General features: G+C 41.2%; 1 protein-coding gene across 2 annotated transcripts in view; it reads right to left on the bottom strand.

Annotated features, from left to right (window-relative positions):
- The window catches only part of NEK11 (NIMA-related kinase 11), a 311830-nt gene that overhangs the window by 51388 nt on the left and 238768 nt on the right, over positions 1–21674 (bottom strand). The window contains exon 16 of one of the 2 annotated variants that reach the window (XM_011977967.1): positions 15322–15418. The exons of the other annotated variant lie outside the window; for it this stretch is intronic. Coding sequence (XP_011833357.1) covers positions 15322–15418 — 97 coding nt within the window. The remainder of the gene's footprint in view (positions 1–15321; positions 15419–21674) is intronic. 2 annotated transcript variants of the gene reach the window in all.

Raw genomic sequence — 21674 nt, 5'->3', positions numbered from 1 at the left:
AATGCAACAAGATAAAAAAAGGAAATACATATATACAGATTGGGAAAGAAGAAATAATGCTCTCTTTCTTTCAGAGATGACATGATTGTCTATGTAGAAAATAAAAAATAATGGATAAAAAGGCTGCTAGAACTAATAAGTGATTCTAGCTAGGTTGCAGGATACAAGGTTAGTATATAAAGGTCAATCACTTTTCTACATATCAGCAATGAATCAGTGGAATTTGAAATTAAAAACATAATGCTGTTTACACCAGCACCCCCCCCAAAATGAAACGGGTATAAATCTAACATAATATATATAAGATCTATATGAGGGAAATTATGAAACTCTGATGAAATAAATCAAAGAAGAACTAAAAAAAAAGGAGAGAGATTTTATACTAATGGATAATAAGACTTAATATTGGTAAGATGTTAGTTCTATTAGTTGGATGTAGTGGCACACCCCTGTAGTCTCAGCTACTTGGGAGCCTGAGGCAGAAGAATCACCTGAGCCTAGCAGTTTGAGGCTGCAGTGAGCTATCATCACACCACTGCACTCCAGCCTGGACTACAGAGTGAGATTCTATCTCTTAAAAAAAAAAAAAAAAAAAAAAAAAAAAAGATGTTAGTTCCTCCCAACTTCATCAATAGATGCAATGCCAATCAAAATCCCAGCAAGTTACTTTGTGGATGCTGACAGATTCTAAAGTTTATATGGAGAGGTAAAAAATGTTTGGAATCGTCAACACAATTTTGAAGGAAGAAAACAAAGTTTGAAAAGTAACAATATCTGACATCAAGAGTTTACCATAAAGTTACAGTAATCAAGACAATGTAGTATTGGCAAAAGAATAGACAAAGAGATCAATGAAACAGAACAGAAAGTCCAGAAATAGACCCACATAACTGTGTTCAATTGATCTTTGACAGATTACAAAAGGCAATGCAGTGAAACAAAGACAGTCTTTTTAACAAACTGTGCTGGAACAACTGTATATCCATATGCAAATAATTGAATCTTGGCACAGACCTTACACCCTTCACAACAATTATCTCAAAATGGATCATAGACCTAAATGTAAAGTACAAGACTATAAAACTCCTAGAAGATAACAAAAAAAAGCCTAGATTACCTTGAGTATGGCAATGACTTTTTAGATACAACAACAAAGGCATGATTTTTGAGAGCAAGGAATGATAATCTGGACTGCTCTGTAAACGACAATGTCAAGAGGATGAGAGACAAGCCACATACTGGGAGAAGATATTTGCAAAACACTTATCTGATAATGGGCTATTATGTAAAATGTACAATGAACTCTTAAAACTCAACAATAAGATAACAAACAACCTAACTAAAAAATGGGCCTTAACAGGTACCTCACCAAAGAAAATAAATAGATGGCAAGTAAGCATATGAAAATTGTTCTACATCATATGTCATCAGGGAAAGGCAAATTAAGACAATGAGATACTACTACATACTTATTAGAATGACCAAAATCTGGAACACTGACAACACCAAATGCTGACAAGGATGAGGAGCAACAGGAACTCTCATTCATTGCTGGAGGGAATGCAAAATGGTTCAGCCATTTTGGAAGACAGTTTGGTGGACTTCTTGTTTTATTTTATTTTATTTTATTTTATTTTATTTTTTTTTTTTTACAAAACTGAACATATTTTACCATATGATTCTGTAGTCACACTCCTTGGTATTTACCTAAAGGAGCTGAAAATATGTCCACAGAGAGAAGTGAACACGGATGTTTACAGCAGCTTTACTTATAGTTGCCAAAACTTGGAAGCAACCAAGATGTCCTACAGCAGATGAATGGATAAACTGTGGTATATCCCAACAATGGGATATTATACAAATGCTAAAAAGAAATGAGCTATTAAGCCATGAAAAGACATGGAGGAATCTTAAATATTACTAAGTGAAAGAAGCCAAACTGAAAAGGGGCACATACTATATCATTATAACTATATGACATTCCAGAAAAGGCAAAACTGTGGAGACAGTAAAAAGATCAGTGGTTGCCAGGGGTTGGGACGGATGACTAGGCAGAGTACAGGGTATTTTTAGGGTGGTGAAACTATTCTGTATGATACTATAATGATGGATACATGACATTATACATTGGTTTAAACCCATAGAATGTGCAACACCAACAGTGAGCCTTAAAGCTAACTGTAGACTGGGTGATTATGTTGTATGAATGCAGGTTCATCAGTTGCAACAAATGTACCATCTTGGTGCAGGATGTTGATAATGGGGAGGCTATGCATGTGTAGGGGCAGGGGATATATGGGAAATCTCTGTATCTTCCTCTCAATTTTGCTGTGAACCTAAAATTAAAAAACAACACCTTTTAAAAAAAGAAAGGGAAGATCTTGATTTTTCCAGTAAGCAGTTATCTGATCTTACGGAGTTTGGCATACTAGTAGAAATCTAGGTGCACAGTTGAAAGCTGTCTCAAACCTCCTGCATCAAGTGCTGGGTGGGGTCACAGAGAGTCTGGCAGCATGACAGCAGCAGGGGCTATTCCTGGGCCTAGAACACTAACTGACAATTGTCTAGTCAACAATGACTTCGGCAAGAGACAACGGAGACAGAACCCCTGACCTGGGTAGCAGCCTGGGCTTATGTAAGCTGCATTCTCCCTGCTTCTCTCAAGTCTCAGCTAGTTCACTGATTCACCATGGTGAACATCACAATTTCTTGGGATCAGAACATTGCTGCTGACAAAATACAGTGCAAAATAATACTGTTTTCTTTTCTCTTATAAGCTGATGTAACAGCAGTGGCACTCCTGCTATGTCTGAAATTCCTCTTGCCTCTCATTTTTGACCTGACGCTGGTGAGGGTGCACACACATTTTGATGTAAGGAAGGACCACACATTCGCTCAGTTTCCTACCCATGCTGCCAGGCATCAAGGGTAAGTCTATGACCAAGAACTGTAACAGGTTTCCACCCAATAGTGTAATCAACAGTGCAAAACAGAGGCTGAGACATTTCTGACTTGCGTGGGAAAATATATTTCAGAGTCTCATAATTATTTGTCTGCTCAGAGACCTGGATAATGAGTTGGCTTTCTCAGACCTCCTGGAAAACTCCCTCAGTTGTCTGCTTCAATCAAAGGCCCTGTGTTTTAACTGCTGGTGTCAAGAATTTGGATCTTTGACTTGCAGAGACAATGTTAAGAAATCAGAGTTCTCTCTCCCGCTTTGGATGATAGGTGAGGCAAAGATAGGCATGCTTTTTCCCATTTCTCCAAGCTGTGCTGCACCATGACAGTGAAGTCAGTAGCACTGAGTTTGTCTTATTAAGAACCTCTGGGTGATAACAGACCATCCTGAGAATAATCTGTGTGAAATTCAGGTGTGCCCTGGACCAGTTGTTGCTGAGATATAAGCTGTGGTGCTGCTGGCAGGTCTGGAACTGTGCACCACCTAGAACCTGAGACCTAGGCACAGGAGAGGACAAAAATTTCTAATGGGAGAGCATAAGGCTTGTCCTCTTTATCTGTCATAGGTGACACTAAGCAAAAAAGTTTACAAACCAAATCCCATCAATCACCTCTGTTCCACAGGTGGAGGTCCTTTGGAAGGCATTTGATGCTAGTGCCATGGTCTGTGCGAGTGCCTTCCAAACACTCATACCTATGCCTCATGACCAAGGGAGAAAAGGGCCTGTAAGAAAGTCCTTCCACCACAGATAATAAAAACACCTTATGTTATAGACAGAACTGTGTATCCCCCAAATTCATGTGTTGAAGTCCTAACCCCCATTACCTCTGAATATTTGTATATTTGTAGACCAGGCCTTGAAAGAGGTGATTAAGTTAAAACAAGGCTGTTATTGTGGGCCCTAATCTAATCAGACTGGTGTCCTTATAAGAAGAAATTTGGACTCACAGTGACACCAGGGACATGGGTCCACATAGAAAAAGGACATACGAGAACACTGAAAGAAGACAGCCATCTAGAAGCTAAGGAGAGAGCTCTCAGGAGAAACCAAACCTGCTGGCACCTTGATCTTGGATGTTCAGCCTCTAAAACTGTCAGAAAATACATTTCTGTTGTTTAAGCAACTTGGTTATGGTACTTTGTTATGGCAACCCGAGCAGACTAATACACCTGATTTTTCTGATGAGTTCTGATGAGTAGCTTTAATCTGGGAGTGGACAGGAACATTTTTAATCTCCATTTTATAGTTCTATAATTTATTTATTAATACATACCCTTTCATTTCACAAAGCATTTGAGGGAGCCTAAAAGAACGTATGTTATACTATACAAAACACTACACTAATTAGTTGAAATCAGGGTAGAGGAAAAATAAAATCAGGGAAGTCATAATCTACGAGTAAGATTAACACAGAAATGCATACCATATAGGCCAGGCGGGGTTGTTCACGCCTGTAATCCCAGCACTTTGGGAGGCCAAGGCAGGCGGATCACCTGAGGTTGGGAGTTCGAGACCAGTCAGACCTACATGGAGAAACCCTGTCTCCACTAAAAATACAAAATTAGCCAGGCATGGTGGTGCATGCCTATAATCCTAGCTACTCAGGAGGCTGAGACAGGAGAATCACTTGAACCCGGGAGGTGGAGGCTGCGGTGAGCCTAGATCATGCCATTGCACTCCAGCCTGGGCAAAAGAGTGAAACTCCATCTCAAAAAGAAAAAAAGAAAAGAAAAGAAAAGAAAAAGAAATGCATACCATATAATCTTTGAAGAGAGAGGTAAATTTGATTCTATGATTCCTAGTGGCCAAAGCAGAAAAGATGATCGGTATGCTCACCAACTCAAACCCTAGGATTAAAAACAAACTTGCTACTCAGGAGAAACAGCTTCCCAGATACTTAGACAGCAGAGAAAGAGAATATTTCAATGTAGAGGAGGAAAACCTGAAAACATGGCATGATACAGAAGGTGACAGTATCTCTTGTCATATCCTTAATTGAAATCAACAGCATGAAATCAGAGCACACTCAGGACAAACAACTGGGAATGAGAGCAAGTGGGCAGAGGAGACCTCTGTCCCCTTAAATGTCATGGTCATGAAATGGGTGGATCCAGCAGTAAGATTTAGAAGATGGGGAGAAATTGGTGGTGGTCATATCTTTCCAGCTAACCTTTATGAATACGAAATTTTGCCACTAGGTTTTTTTATGAATATTGGACAGCAAAGGACTAATGATAGTTTTCTATGGCAGGAACATGGAATGCATGTAAATCTGTGTCATGTCCAGAGAAAGGGATACCCCTGGGATGAAGTGGAGAATGTTAAGGCAAACCAAAATCTCAGCCTTCCTTACATAATACTACTGGTATAATAGTGTTCTCCAAGGGCTGAAATGCCACGAGGAAGTACAAATCAAAATGCTCTGGAGTTAGACCAAGGTGGGCCGGTTCAGCTTGGCATCTGGAGGATTGAAGGACTTGTGGCAAGTAGGTCAAATCCACAGCCTTTCCCATGTTGACAGAGGGAGGATAACATTTCTGAGATACTCTTATGATTCAGATATCACCTGGGCCTTAAAAATCTTAGATAGAAGTAGGACTGAAACAAAGATCTTCGGCAGGGCGTGGTGGCTCACTCCTGTAATCCCAGCACTTTGGGGCGCAGATCACCTGAGGTCAGGAGTTCGAGACCAGCCTGGCCAACATGGCGAAACCCCATCGCTACTAAAAATGTAAAAATTAACCGGGCATGGTGGTGCATGCCTATAATCCCAGCTACTCAGGAGGCTGAGGTGGGAGGATTGCTTGAACTCGGGAGGCAGAGGTTGCAGTGAGCTGAGATGGCACCACTGCACCCCAGCCTGGGTGACAGAGTAAGACCCTTCTCAAAACAAACAAACATCTTTGGCATCCTTGAAACAGATCAAGTGGCCAAATTTGGGTCCCATTCCCATGATACACCCTTACCTCTTGTTCTGGAGGCAGGGATCTCTGTGTCTGCTAAACAATCCTTGGCTGCACCAAAGAGCATGCCTACTCCTATGAGATTACCTTTCCCTGCAGTCCAGCTTCTATGGGCACAGATGGACAGAAAAAAACTGCTATTTCATATGGAGTGGGAAATACTAGGGCTCTAATATTCTTCCAGTTTTTCTAAGGTTTCGCCCATTATTCTGCACCTGACTCTACCCAGAGTGCTTCTGGCTGCTCTGTTTGCACATTCATGTTGCACAAGGGTGACTTACCTGCATGTGCCCCTCACACCCAGAAGGGCTTAATGAAGGACAGGTGCAATTCCTTGATTCTACCCCCACCTTATCAAGAATCCAAAATAATCTCTTTGTAAATTTTTTTTGGTCAGTATCTTCAAACCATACTGTCAGAGTAAACCTGCCTCCTTTCTGAGGTCCCAGGCACTGGGAGTCCAGATATGGCAGTTTATTCTGAGAATTGAAAGGTTCATGTTGCATGCTTTTTTTTCTGTCTTCTTTTTTTATTATTATACTTTAAGTTCTAAGCGCAGGTTTGTTACATATGGGTACATGTGCCATGTTGGTGTGCTGCACCCATTAACTCGTCAGTTACATTACTTGGACACAGGAAGGGGAACATCACACACCGGTTCCTATTGTGGGGAGGGGGGAGGGGGAGCGATAGCATTAGGAGATATACCTAATGTAAATGACGAGTTAATGGGTGCAGCACACCAACATGGCACATGTATACATAACAAACTTGCACGTTGTGCACATGTACCCTAGAACTTGAAGTATAATAAAAAAAGAGAGGCTTCTTTAGAGTTCCTGATGAGATCTAGGCTTTAGCATCACTCAGCTCCCACTGTTCCCATCTCATTTTGGCAGTACTTTCCAGTTCTGGTTTTAGAATTAACTACACTTCTATTTGAAATGTCGTCTTGCCACTTACTAGCTATACGGCAATGGGAGGGTTTCTTCACCTCTTAAAATACAAACTCTTTACCTGTAAAATGGAGAGTCCTCTGCACCTCACAGGTATATGGTGAGAACTTCATGGAACAGAAGGTGTCTGGCTTAGCACACTCCCTGGCACAAACGAGGCATGCATTGAAAGCAAGTTTCCCTCCATAGAAACATTGGTATGGCTTTGGTCCCGTTCAGAAACTGAGCTGGTACGATTATAAATGTCATGCTACTACCCCATCTTGGGAACATTTTTAGCAAGTGCTTAATGTTTCACCGTCAGTTTTACAAGCGATAGCTACTGTACCATGAGCTATATATCAGGTTAACAAGAAGGACGACAAAGATCACGGACTTCTCATGTTCTGTTTAGATCTTCCTATCGAGATCGTCCTGTGATTGAAAGTGAAAGAAAAATTTCAAGAACTTGTGAACCGGCTGAGACTGAATCAGTTATGAGGTCTGACCTCACTGTTACTTATAGAAACTCCCTGTGCCTTCTGCAGCCTCTAAATAGTTGACTTCAGCCCTCACGGCAGCACGCTACCAGGGCTGTGCCCTGACCTGGGTAGGAGAACAGGCATCTATGACACAGATGCAAAAATACAGAAACCTGCTTTGAGCATCAGCAGTGGCATGCACTGTGGTAGCCATTCGATATGCCAGGGCATGAGACAGCTCCATGAAGATCACCTTACCCTCATCTTCCTCTATAAATACTATAGACACAATGTCCACATATAGGAGAAGCAATGCTCACTTGGGCATGATGTGCATGTCACTACACTGATCTCTATGGCATTAATAATGCCAGACTCATGTCTGATCTCTAGGCATTAATAATCTAAAACTGATGACACCAAAATCAGCAGCCCTGGAAAGGTGATTCCTCCTAGATATTAGAGATGTAGAATACCACAAACCCCCACTCCTCATTAAGATAATTTAAACAAAAATCTCTGGCTAAATAGCTAAATGAGAAAAAAAGTATCACTTTTATTAATCTTTGCAAGTAACACCATTTGACTTTCAGTAAGCAAGGTTTCTGGTAAGCTGTGTTGGACATCTCAGCTGAAACCTGAGGCTAAAAGTGGTTTCTTCCCTTCCACTCCAAATTTAGATTTGGGGACATTTTGTGTACTTTAATCTCAAGTGTGTTTGCTGTAAGACATGAAAATATAGCTTCCTAAGTTCCAAAAAATATACCAAAAGCAAGTAAAATAGACCACGCAATGAAATATTATATTTGTAAAAGACAAAAGTAGATATACAATAGATAGATGGATGGATGGATAGATTAGATAGATAGATAGATAAATAGATAGATAAATAGACAGAATAAACTCCAAAAGTTTGATAACGTACTTTGTGGGGAAACATCACTCTCATACATTGCTGGTGGGAATACAAAGCGGCTTTTGGAAATATCTACCAAAATTATGTATGCATTTATTCTCTAAGCAATCTCACTTCTAGAAATCTATCTCAAAGATAAACTGGCAATAAAACAAACAAACAACCCTGAATGTGCAAGGCTATTCATTACAGCACTATTTGAACTAGCAAAAGATTGCAAATACTCATATGTCTGTCATTAGGTTACAGATTGAATAAACAATAGTATATCTACACAGAGGAGAATTTGGAAGCTTTAAAAAGAAGTGAAGCATATTGCCATATACTACTGTGTTCCAGCATATATTACTAAACAAAGGAGACAAAATGTGTATAATATGTTACCAATTTCTTAAGCAGTAGGAGAGAGGTTCATTTATCTGAATATATTTTTAACTGAAAGTATGAACCATGAAATTTTTAAACATGGAAGGGAGGAAATAGGGCAAGGGATCAAGGATAGAAGCTAGTCTTCATTAAATATGGCTTTTAATAGATCTGACTTTGGACCCATGAAAATGTTACATAATTAACAAAAGTAATAAAACAAAAGCAGTTTCACAAAATATGAAGCAAAAGAAGTCAATAAACCTGTGAATACCCACACATAGAGTGTGATTCAGCTGAGTGTAGACCAGCACATGCATGTGGGGAGATTACTGAGCTGAGAGAGAGAAGGACACGAGTGGGTGAGATAAATTGGTACTTGGAGCTCACATTGTGCCATGAATAGTGCCTCTTCAGACCTTCATACTTGCCAGACTGGTAAACCTGGTCATTCATCAGCCATTGCATAGGGAACCCAGAAGGGTCTTGCTGCAGTAATGGGAAATAACCAGCTGTAGCCTAAATGCTGCCCTGGTCCCACATAACAAAGCTCAAAAGTAAAAACCAAAAGTATCAAACTGCTTCCAAGCAACTAAAACAAAGATCTAGGCTATTTATTGGAATACAAAATTATCCAGCACCCAAACTCACCCAAACCGGGTGAGTTTAACTCATAATGTCAAAGACATCAAAATAATTAGTATAACTCTACTCTACTTATTAAATAGAGGAAATATTGAGCATGTTTAGCAGAGACAAGGAAGATGTAACAAAAAGACTGAAACCAAACTTCTAGAGATGAAAACTTAAATGTCTAAGATGAAGAATACACTGAATGTTCTAGTCAATTTTGCTAGGAATCTCAAACTGCTTATAATGTCTATTTATAAACATACACTGAATGAGATTAACAGTAGATTAGACATTGCAGAAGAAAAGATTAATAAATTTTAAGACATAGCAAAAGAAACTATCCAAAATGACACACAGAGAGGGAAAAAAGCCTTAAAAAAAGAGCACCAGTAAGCTATGGGACAACTTAAATAGCCTACTATATGTGTAATTGCCGTTCCTAAAGTGGAGAACACGTATCCCTACAAAGATTAATTTTTTTCTTGTGCTCACTGCATGAATTGGCAATGCAAAGGCGATTCAGAGAATGTCACCAGAGAATGATGCCATCCCTGTCATTAAACTGTTTCTTAGGGCCCAGATGTTTTTCAGGTCCCTGACTTTCAACTGGAAAAGTGGGCCCAGAAGCTCCCCCAGATTCTCGGGACTTTTCCATTATTAAGCTTTTTAGTGAGGTGGATCTGATCCCTAGAAATCTCACTAGAGCAGGATGGAAGGAGCCTACCTCTACTCACACTGTTCTCAGGAACTAAGGCCTCCCAGCCATTGCAAAAAGCTGACAAGTCTGACAGGGAAACCAGCAGTTTAGCCTCAAAATTTTCTGGGTAGAAAGTTCCTCTAACAGCAGACTCTTACTGGGGCCAGAAACCTTCGGGACAGTTGCTAGTGAGATGCCTGTGACTTTAATGCCAGACCTGAGTCTCCTTGTGACAATTCTGTGGGGAATGAAGTTATTCAAAATTACAAGGCTCTAGCATGTGACTATGCATAGATCTAGATCCATATTCATAACTACTATCCAGTTACAATGGGGGTCTATGATGCTAAGCGATGATTTCAGTAATATGACATTGTAAAAAGGAAAAACCATAGGGACAGAAAGTAGACCATGGTTGTGAAGTGCAGGGTACGGTGGGAGGAGCTGACTACAAAGGGGTAGCACAGGGAATCTTCAGGACAGAGAAATGTTCTATAATCTTGATTGTGCTGATAATTATATGACTATTTGCACTTGTCAATGTTGATAGAACTGTTTACTAAAGAGTGAATCTTATTGTATACAAATCAAAACTTACAGAACTATATAAAAAGAGGTGAGTTTTGCCGCAGGTAAATTACATACTCCTTATTAAAATAAATGGAAAATAAGATAATTTATTTTATTTTATTTTTTGAGATGGAGTTTCACTCTTATTGCCCAGTCTGGAGTGCGATGGTGTGATCTCAGCTCACTGCAACCTCTGTCTCCTGGATTCAAGTGACTCTCCTGTCTCAGCCTCCCTAGTAGCTGGGATTACAGGCGTGCGCCACCATGCCCGGCTAATTTTTGTATTTTTAGTAAAGAAAGGTTTCACCATGTTGGTCAGGCTGATCTCGAACTCCTGACCTCAGGTGATCCACCTGCCTCGTTCTCTCAAAGTGCTGGGATTACAGATGTGAGCCGCCACTCCCAGCATAAGTAAATTTTTAAAAGTCAAAAATATTAGGGCCTTAAAACATAAATATATAATACATTTTATATAATATTTGATTTTTATTAAGACTGTTACTGATTCCAACTCACATTCTGGTAACAAATGTCTCAAACTTGAATGCGTATATGAATTTCCAAATAGTTTAAAATGCAGATTCTGATTCAGGAGGGATGAGGCCAGAGAGTTTGTATTTCTCACGGGTTTCCAGATGATGTCCCTGGTGCCGGTCAGGGACCACACTCTAAGTAGTAAGGCACAGGACACCAGTGGTCTCACTTGATGTATAAAGCTGAGGCCAAGAGGATAATTCATTTGGACAGAGCAGGCCCTTCATGTACATTGCCTTGGCCTCTGTGAGTTAAAGGACCAGTCTTAGTCAGTGTGCCCCTTGCCCTCCTCAGAGCTGAAAGCTGTCCAGCTGTCATTCCATAGGGTCTCCTTTTTGGCCTCTAGTGGGAACATGGAGTCAGACCTGGAATTTAATCTGGCTTGAGGCAGTTAAAATAAATAAATAAATAAATAAATAAATAAAAATAAAAAATTTTTTTAAAAAAGCTTTTTTGAACAGAAACCCTTCCCTGAGAGCAGAAGTTTCAGGAGGACCACGGAGCCACAAAGGCCCACTTATCCACCCATTCACCCATCCATCCACCTACCTGTCCATCAATTCACCTATCCATTCATCATTTATCTATCCATATTATGAATCGCAACCTCTCTTCAAATGTACATGGAAATTCCTCAGTCAGAAAAGAAGTCAACACTGACTTCTTGTCATTCTGCCAACATTCCAATGACTCTGAGCAGTACCACCTAATAACTTCTGAGAGCTGGCATTGTCTGTGCACCAGTAGGCGAGTTTCATTTATGGAGTAGTCTCCCTGCAAGAGTGAGAAGTGGCTGTGGCCAGAAGTCCAAGTTGGAGAACTGCAAATGGTTGGAATTTGTATTAAACAACTTCATGGCATTTTCTCAGAGAACTGGCACTAGCACTTTTTGCATGCTAAAAAGATGCTACATGAATGTTTTAACAAACAGCTGCTTCACTTACCAATGCCCTCAGGTATAAAACATCACTAATACATGTCAACACCTTCAGATACTTGGCTTGGGGATTTTCAAAGTGAAGCAACCACACACATATTGAGAGTCTAAGTTGTTAACATTTATTGAGCACTTACTATGTGCTATAAACTATTCTTAGTGCATTTCATATATTATCTCAACTCACCCTAACAACAACTCTACGAGGCAAAAATCATTATTAGTCCCACTTCACAGATGAGAAATCTGAGGCCCAAAGAGTTTGGTTAACTTGTCCAAGGATACATATCAGTCAGTGGCAAAGAGGGATATAAATCCCAGCAGCTTGCCCCTTGCATCTTCCCTCCTGACCACTGTGCTAGGGTCTACTCTATGCCTGACATTGTATATATTAATATTTACAAAGCCCCAGGGCCCCAGTTTAGAGAACTTGGAGAAGGATGTCAGTATGATCACCAGGTGTTTTGCCACCCAACTTCTTCATAGAGAAGATGACAAAGTCATTTGCCTGATACCCTTAAACTGCCACACACTAAGTAAGCCTTCAGGCATTACTTACTGAGCTGGAAGGTTCCTTCTCACCTAGATCTCGCCTTTGCTTATGTAACAATGGGGAAGGCTGTGGAGAGGGCAGGTGTGGTAGGGAAATTTAGGAATTCGGTTTTGGAAATCCTGAGCTTGAGATGCCTAACGGACATTCAAGGGAAAATGTCAAAGAGCAGATTAAAATTCACATATTCACTGAAATATTTATAGATATAATATATGATGAATAGGACTTCCTTAAAAGTAACATGTGAGAACAGGTAGAAGTATAGTAAAACAAGATTGGTCATGGGTGATAACTGTTGAACCGGTTGGGTTGATTAGTCTATAGAAAAATTATACTACTATGACTACTTTTATTTGTGGCTGAAACTCCTATAATTAAATGTTTAAAAGTTCAGGACACACAATATTTCTTATGTAGGCTACCACCAAAAGTGTATAACCTGAAGCTCATGATGAAGAAGGAACAGACAAACCCACAGTAAGAGATATCTTACAAAACAACTGGCCTGAACTCTTAAAAAATGTCATTGTCATGAAAGACGAAGAATGACGGAGGAACCATTCTAGAGTAAATACACCAAAGAGACATAGCAACTGAGTGTAATGTGTGATCCTGGCTTGTATCCCGAATTGGAAAAACAATTGCTATAATGGGTACTATTGGGATAATCAATGAAATCTGAATATGGATTTGTATATTAAATAGTGTATATACTGATGTGAAATTTCCTAAATTCAATCATCAGACTGTGGTTATATAAGAGAATGTTCTTGTTTTTAGAAGCTACACATTTAAATACTTAGGGATGAAGAATTGTGATGCATGGAATCTATTCTCAAATGGATCAGTAATAATAATAATTTATAAGTGTATATGTGTATATACTATATAGATAGATATAAAGAAAAATTATAAAAATGTGGCAAAATATTAACAACTGGTAAATCTAGATGAAGTCTATACTGGTAAATACAGAAGTCAACATCTTGCTCAGTCACGGCCCCTTCCCAGAGTGGCCCACATGCAATGTCTGATTGATGGGGTTACAAAGGCCCTCTTGTCCCAACTCAGGACAGTCCTGCAGGGCCATCTAGCCCCAGAATTCCCTATGGGGTTGGCAGAGGCCTCTAACGACCTGTGTCACAGCTTGACTTCTCCCTAACTAGTCTGCTTCCTTCCTCCTCCTTTCCACAGGTGTTGGTCTCCAGAAGATTCCCTCACAAACCTCCTCCTACACATTAATTTCCATCTCTGAGTATGCTTCCTGGGTATCCAGCTGTGGCAATTAACATGACCATTTTACAGATGAAGAAACTGAATCTTAGAAAATCACTTGTGAAACGTTAGACAGCCATTTATTAGTGAAGCCAAGACTCAGACACCAAATCTGCCGACCTCCAGTTTCTCCTCCTTTTTCTTTACCTCTCCAAATTATATCACTCTGTGAAGGCTAAATCCCTGCTTCTCCCAGAGGCCTTCCAACTTCCCCTTTCTGACCTTAGAGATCTCATCATCTATTTGACTCATGGTCACGCTCCCATTTGGGGACTGTTATTAACTATCCCTTCATATTACATAACCATGATGTTGTCACTTAACGTTCTGCATTTTAAGTTTTGTGTTGTCTCTACATTATAATCTCTATGGAGACAAATGTCATTAACTGTTCTTCTTGGCATCCCAATAGTTGAGATCCATATGCTAAGCATGCAGTATATCACTGTGCAGAGAAAATCACTGTGCGGAGAAAGAACAGCAAGATTTCCTCTCTCTGGCTGGCTTCTAAGTCTTTGAAACTGAGAAAACACAACATGCTCAAATGATACGCAGCTTTGCAGCCTTGATTTCCTTTTTGTCTTTTCTGGAATGGCATAAGGAGTCACAATATAAAATATAAAAGGATGGCAGGTTATTGCACTAAAGGACCAATACCATCCACGGGGGAATAACTCAAACTGCATTAGCCCACATTAAAAAGGTGAGCCAGAAAGTACTTGGTCAATTACAGTAAAGCAATAAGGAGAAAAACAACACACTAGGAATAAAATCATTAGAATGCATCTTGGCCAATTAACTTGGCAAATATTTTCATTTTAATTATTTAAAACATTTCATAATATGCTCGGAAGTGGGGTATAGTGTACTTTGCAAAAGTAATGAAGTCTTAGATCAAAAATCTGACACGACATTGTTAACTTTTATGGGTAAAATAAGCAAACCACTTTTCTTTTCTTTAAAGACTATCAACTGGGAAATTAGCAACACCTTCTATATTATCTCCTCCAAGCAAGGAGAGGTGGAGGTAGCTTCCCTCTACAGAGGGAAAAATTAATCCAAACTCCTTCATTTCCAGTTTCTGGGAATCACTTCTTGCCATGGTAATTATGTTATTATATGACCACTCTGGTACAGGTAGGGTTGGAAAACAGTAAGTATATAAACATATTAACAGCTTTAGGCTTGGAAATAATTTTCAGCATTTTTTCCCCTTAGCTTGCAAACATTAGTATGGATGAGAATGTGCTGTGCTGCAAGAATACTGTAAGTGCAAATCAACTGAAAAATAATTCTTGCCAAACTTCCCTAATTATTCAACCAGCACCAATACAGAAAGTGAATTTGAGAGAGAAGTTTCTAAGTTGGAGCATCCTAGTCCCAGGTATTTTGTTACAGCAGCACAAATGGACTAAGACAGTATCACATGACTGGGTCACACACTTGGTCAATATGCTTTAACACTGCACCTTCCTAGGGGGCAGGCAACATGCTACTTACTCCCTCATGCGTTTCATCTTGGTCCTGGCCATCACACTGTTGAAAATTGTTGGTCCTGGGGACACGTCTGCAGTCATGCTGGGAATGGTCTTAGTGTCTGAAAATCAATGCACAGCCCTTATTGACTTCATCAGCAATCCTGCAACTTCGAGGCAATGTTCAAGGGCAATCAGAAAACAGAAGCTAATCCACCTTTGCCACATGGTAATGCTACATTAATTAGAGATGAATTCAATTATAACATGCACATTAAGAAGATTTATTCCAAATGACAAGATTATTTACAGTTTTAATATGCACAAGGCATTCCAGGACAAAGCCTCTCTCACAAAGGATTGTTTAAACAAAACATCATTATTTCAAAGATGAGCTTTTTATCCTAGAAAACTCAGGGGGAAATGTATCTATAGAAAAGCAAGTGTTCCCGAGGACCCTTTGGCCATTCTCTTTCAGCAGGTGTGGATGTTTGACTAAATGACTAGGAATTTTTCTAATAAGCTTAGTTTTCCTTTCATCTTAATCTTATACCTGAGCATTAGCTTTTTTGCAGTGGAAAGCAAAATGCTTAACAGAGGTACAGCAGAATGGAGCAGAAGGCCAAACTTGTGTTCAGAAGGTAGAGTTGGTAATGAAAGTTGAGGTGTAATGAAATCTGCTGAGAGAGCTACAGTTTTTAATGAAACATCCTGAAGGCTCTTATAAAACAAGTTGAAACTGAGGGAAAGAAACATTCCATCAACTGAAACAACACTACTTTCCATTAAAAAGCTAAAACTGGGCTGGACGCAGTGGCTCACAACTGTAATTCTGGCACTTTGAGAGGCCGAGGTGGGAGGATCACCTGAGGTCAGGAGTTTGGGACCAGCTTGGCCAACATGGTGAAACCTCGTCTCTACTAAAAATATAAAAATTAGCTGGGTGTGATGGCACATGCCTGTAATCGCAGCTACTCTGGAGGCTGAGACAGGAGAATCACTTCAACCTGGGAGACGGAGGTTGTCGTGAGCCAAGATTGCACCACTGCACTCCAGCCTAGGTGAAAGAGCGAAGCTCTGTCTCAAAAAAAAAAAAAAAAAAAAAAAAGAAAAGAAAAGGCTGCTAAAACTGGCCCATTAGCAAGAGCTCAGGGCAATCCATAGAGCTGAATTTACAATTTGGCCCTGTGCTGCTCTTTGCTCCCCGAAACTGGGGGCAGAGTCCTCCCTGTGTACTTCCTTAGATCTCTTATAAGGTACTTTGCACCCCATCAGTAAAAAACTGTCCACTCTAATGATCATTTATAAATTATATCCATGCAGTTGCTATGTCAGAGAGAAGAGACTCATGTTATGAAATTCCTGTTCTTTTCTCAACATATCTCATATAATATGTGCCTGCCTGACTTAGGGACCAAGTAAAGAAGCAAGATGGAGTCCCCATCTTATAAATTAGTAAAGCTTTTTCTTCTTTCTTTTTTTTTTTTTGAGATGGAGTTTCACTCTTGTTGCCCAGGCTGGAGTGCAATGGTGTGATCTTGGCTCACCGCAACCTCCACCTCCCGGGTTCAAGCGATTCTCCTGCCTCAGCCTCCTAAGTAGCTGGGATTACAGGCGTGTGCCACCATGCCTGGTTAATTTTGTACTTTTAGTAGAGACAGCGTTTCTCCTGTTGGTCTCCTGTTGGTCAGGCTGGTCTTGAACTCCTGACCTCAGGTGATCAGCCCACCTCGGCCTCCCAAACTGCTGGAATTACAGGTGTGAGCCACCATATTTGACCTTTTTTATTTTTTTTGAGACGGAGTTTCACTCTTGTTGCCCACGCTGGAGTGCAATAGTGAGATCTCAGCTCACTGCAACCTCTGCCTCCCGGGTTCAAGTGATTCTCCTGCCTCAGCCTCCCAAGTAGCTGGGATTACAGGCTCCCGCCACCATGCCTGGCTAATTTTTTTATTTTTAGTAGAGATGGGGTTTCGCCATGTTGGTCAGGCTGGTCCTGAACTCCTGACCTGAAGTGATCCGCCTGCCTCGGCCTCCCAAAGTGCTGGGATTACAGGCATGAGCCACCACCCTATTTTTAAAATTTTAAAAGTTAAATGCAAATTCTAATATGTCTCACATACACCCTCTTTTTGCACCACCTGCTGGGGCATGCATCCCACTTTGAACTTCTTGCTCCTATAGGTATAATTGAGATGGATATTCTCCAGCTTAATTCTGTGCCAATCTCTGATCTTTCCTTAGACTAGATCCCTAGTTATGGAAATACTGAATTGACAGCGACAAATCTTGTAAATGGCATAATACAAATTAACAATGTGTTGCTCATAGTACATTCACCAATTATGACTTCATGATAAAGACACAAGTACCAGAGACTGATTGCTCCTATTTCTCTCACTCCTGGAGATTATCCCTTCCACACCTGGAGAAGAAATTTGCCTCAGCCCTCACTGCAACCGGACAGCAGCTTTCTGTCAGCTCCAACCTTCCCACTAGCTCTGGCCAGGACAGATACTTTTCCCCAGGGAAGCCTGGGGAGTGGGCAAGAGGAAGGCATAGGGGTTTATTTCATATTCCTCTTGGTTGCTTTTTAAAATAATTTTTCCTAGAACCTAAATAGTTACTAAAACAAAACCAACCATACCATGCCAAGTAACTCACAAACAGGCTCAAAAATCAGTTCTGCCAATAATAAAAATAAGGTGCTCCTTTCCCATCTTTTCCAGAGCTAGCAAGTTTTGAAGACTTATGCAAATAAAGGTCAAAGCAATTTCCAGAAGAGCTGTAATTTATTTTAAGCTGGCTACAGTTCCCCTCAATAAGGCACTCAGTGCTGCTAGGAAAGATGCTAAGCTAAGCCCAAGGTAGAAAACAGGGCAAGTGTCATTTCAAGCAACAGGGTTGGCAAAGCTTGGTGCTCAGAGCAATTCCTTTTTCAGTGTTTCTTACCGGCCAACTTTCTTTCCCTCTGCATCCCATCTTCCAACATGAATAGCAGTTGCTTTATGTCAAAGAAAGGGACAATTCATTTAACAATCATAATGAAAATAATTGGGGCTAGAATCATAGATGTCCTCCAATAGGTCACTGAATCCCAGAGTGTGTTCTAGACCACTGCTTCTCAAACTTTAGTGTCATACAAATCATCCAGGGATCTTGTTAAAATGCAGACTGTTCTTTAGTAGGTTTGGGTAGGACTTGGGATTCTGCATTTCCGTAAGTTTCCAGGTGATACCAATGCTGCTGGTCCTGCAACCACACTTTGAGTAGTAAGGCTCTAGACAGGCCAGCTACATAATTTGTGGGGCCCAGTGCTAAATGACAACGCAGAAATCCTTGTTCAAGAAACAAGAGAAAAAAGCTGGTTGTTGGGGGGATCTGTATTTGTCTGTGGACCTGTCATTGTGCTTTTTGTTGGGTATTTAATGTCATTCTCCCTCGAGAACTAGGACAGATACTCTGCAGAGGAGTATAGACACTTATAGGGACCTGGCAGTCTTACTTCACCGCAAGTCTTCCTCAGTATTACCTAGGACCACACTGGGAATGGAAGGTTGCAGTAGTTATGGGGTGGGGATTAGGAGTGGGTGGCAGAGGAACCTTCCCAGGTAGATGTCTTAAAGGCAAGACAGCACATGAGCAAGGCTTTAAGCCCTGAGCCTGTGTCCACTGTCTTACCAGCTTTCACTCATAAAATACAAATTCAAAGATAAAATTTTATGAAACCCCTTGTGTGGGCTCCTTCCTGAACCTGGGGTCCTGTGTAACTGCACTGGTCTCACATCCATGAAGCCCTGGTTCTAGAGCTCTGCTTTCTTAAAGCTCTGCTTTCTGACAAAATAGCTGAATCCTTAATCCCCATGTTAATTTTTAAAAACTAATTTTGGGCAGAACGGGCAAGACGGCTGAATAGGAAGAACTCCGGTCAGTAGCTGCCAGTGAGATCAACACACAAGGTGTGTGATTTCTCCATTTCCAACTGAGGTAGCCGGCTCATTTCACTGGGACTGGTTAGACAGTGGGTGCAGCCCACAGAGGGTGAGCCAAAGCAGGGTGGGGCATCACCTCATAGGGGAGGCGCAAGGGGTCGGGGAACTCCCTCCCCTAGCCAAGGGAAGCTGTGAGGGACTGTGCTATGAGGAATGGTGCACTCTGGCCCAGATACTATGGTTTTCCCACGTTCTTCACAACCCACAGACCAGGAGATTCCCTCGGATGCCTATGCCACCAGGGCCCTGGGTTTCAAGCACAAAACTGGGTGGCCATTTGAGCAGACACTGAGCTAGCTGTAGGAATTTTTTTTCATACTCCACTGGCACCTGGAAGACCAGCGAGACAAAACCATTCACTCCCCTCGAAAGGGGGCTGAAGCCAGGGAGCCAAGTGGTCTAACTCAGTGGATCCCACTCTCGCAGAGCCCAGCAAGCTAAGATCCACTGGCTTGAAATGTGTGCTGCCAGCACAGCAGTCTGAAGTCAACCTGGGATGCTCGAGCTTGGTGGGAAGCGGGGCATCTGCCATTACTGAGGTTTGAGTAGGTGGTTTTCCCCCCACAGTGTAAACAAAGCCGCTGGGAAGTTTGAACTGGGCAGAGCCCACCGCAGCTTGGTAAAGCCTCTGTAGCCAGACTGTCTCTCTAGATTCCTCCTCTCTGGGCAGGACATCACTGAAAAAAAGGCAACAGCCCCAGTCAGGGGCTTAAGGATAAAACCCCCATCTCCCTGGGACAGAGCACCTTGGGGAAGGGGAGGCTGTGGGTACAGCTTCAGCGGACTTAAATGTCCCTGCCTGCTGGCTCTGAAGACAGCAGCGGATCTCCCAGCACAGTGTTCAAGCTCTGCTAAGGGACAGACTGCCTCCTTAAGTGGGTCCCTGAACCCCATGCCTCCTGACTGGGAGACACCTCCAAGCAGGGGTCCACAGACAAATACAGGAGAGTTCAGGCTGGCATCTGGTGGGTGCCCTTCTGGGATGAGGCTTCCAGAGGAAGGAACAGGCAGCAATCGTTGCTGTTCTGCAGCCTCCACTGGTGGTACTCAGGCAAAAAGGATCTGGAGTGGACCTCCAGCAAACTCCAGCAGACCTGCAGCAGAGGGGCCTGACTGTTAGAAGGAAAACTAACAAACAGAAAGGAATAGCATCAACATCAAGAAAAAGGACGTCCACTCAGAAACCCTATTTGAAGGTCACCATCAAAGACCAAAGGTAGATAAATCCATGAAGATGAGGAAAAACCAGCACAAAAAGGATGAAAATTCCAAAAAATCAGAACACCTCTTCTCCTCCAAAGGATCACAACTCCTCACCAGCAAGGGAACAAAACTGGTGGGAGAATGAGTTTGACAAATTGACAGAAGTAGACTTCAGAAGGTGGGTAATAACAAACTCCTCTGAGCTAAAAAAGCATGTTCTAACCCAATGCAAGGAAGCTAAGAACATTGATAAAAGGTTAGAGGAATTGCTAACTAGAATAACCAGTTTAGAGCAGAACATAAATGACCTGATGGAGTTGAAAAACACAGCACAAGAACTTCGTGAAGCATACACAAGTATCAATAGCTGAATTGATCAAGTGGAAGAAAGGATATCAGAACTTGAAGATCAACTTAATGAAATAAAGCATGAAGACAAGATTAGAGAAAAAAGAATGAAAAGGAATGAACAAAGCCTCCAAGAAATATGGGACTATGTGAAAAGACCAAACCTATGTCTGATTGGTGTACCTGAAAGTGATGGGGAGAATGAAACCAAGGTGGAAAACAATCTTCAGGATAGTATCCAGGAGAACTTCCCCAACCTAGCAAGGCAGGCCAACATTGAAATTCAGGAAATACAGAGAATGCCACAAAGATACTCCTCGAGAAGAGCAACTCCAAGACATGTAATTGTCAGATTCACAAAAGTTGCAATGCAGGAAAAAATGTTACGGGCAGCCAGAGAGAAAGGTCGGGTTACCCACAAAGGGAAGCCCATCAGACTTACAGCGGATCTCTTGGCAGAAACTCTACAAGCCAGAAGAGACTGGGGGCCAATATTCAACAATCTTACAGAAAAGAATTTTCAACCCAGAATTTCATATCTAGCCAAACTAAGCTTCATAAGTGAAGGAGAAATAAAATCATTTACAGACAAGCAAATGCTGAGAGATTTTGTCACCACCAGGCCTGCCTTACAAGAGCTCCTGAAGGAAGCACTAAACGTGGAAAGGAACGACTGGTACCATCCACTGCAAAAACATGCCAAATTGTAAAGACCATCGATGCTAGGAAGAAACTGCATCAACTAATGAGCAAAATAACCACCTGTCATCATAATGACAGGATCAAATTCACACATAACAATATTAACCTTAAATGTAAATGGGCTAAATGCCCC

This window comes from Mandrillus leucophaeus, unplaced genomic scaffold (assembly GCF_000951045.1).
Source record: "Mandrillus leucophaeus isolate KB7577 unplaced genomic scaffold, Mleu.le_1.0 Scaffold186, whole genome shotgun sequence".
Taxonomy (NCBI): Eukaryota; Metazoa; Chordata; class Mammalia; order Primates; family Cercopithecidae; genus Mandrillus; species Mandrillus leucophaeus.
The sequence above is the reverse complement of the archived record's forward strand: the minus strand, read 5'-3'. Positions and strand labels throughout refer to the sequence as shown.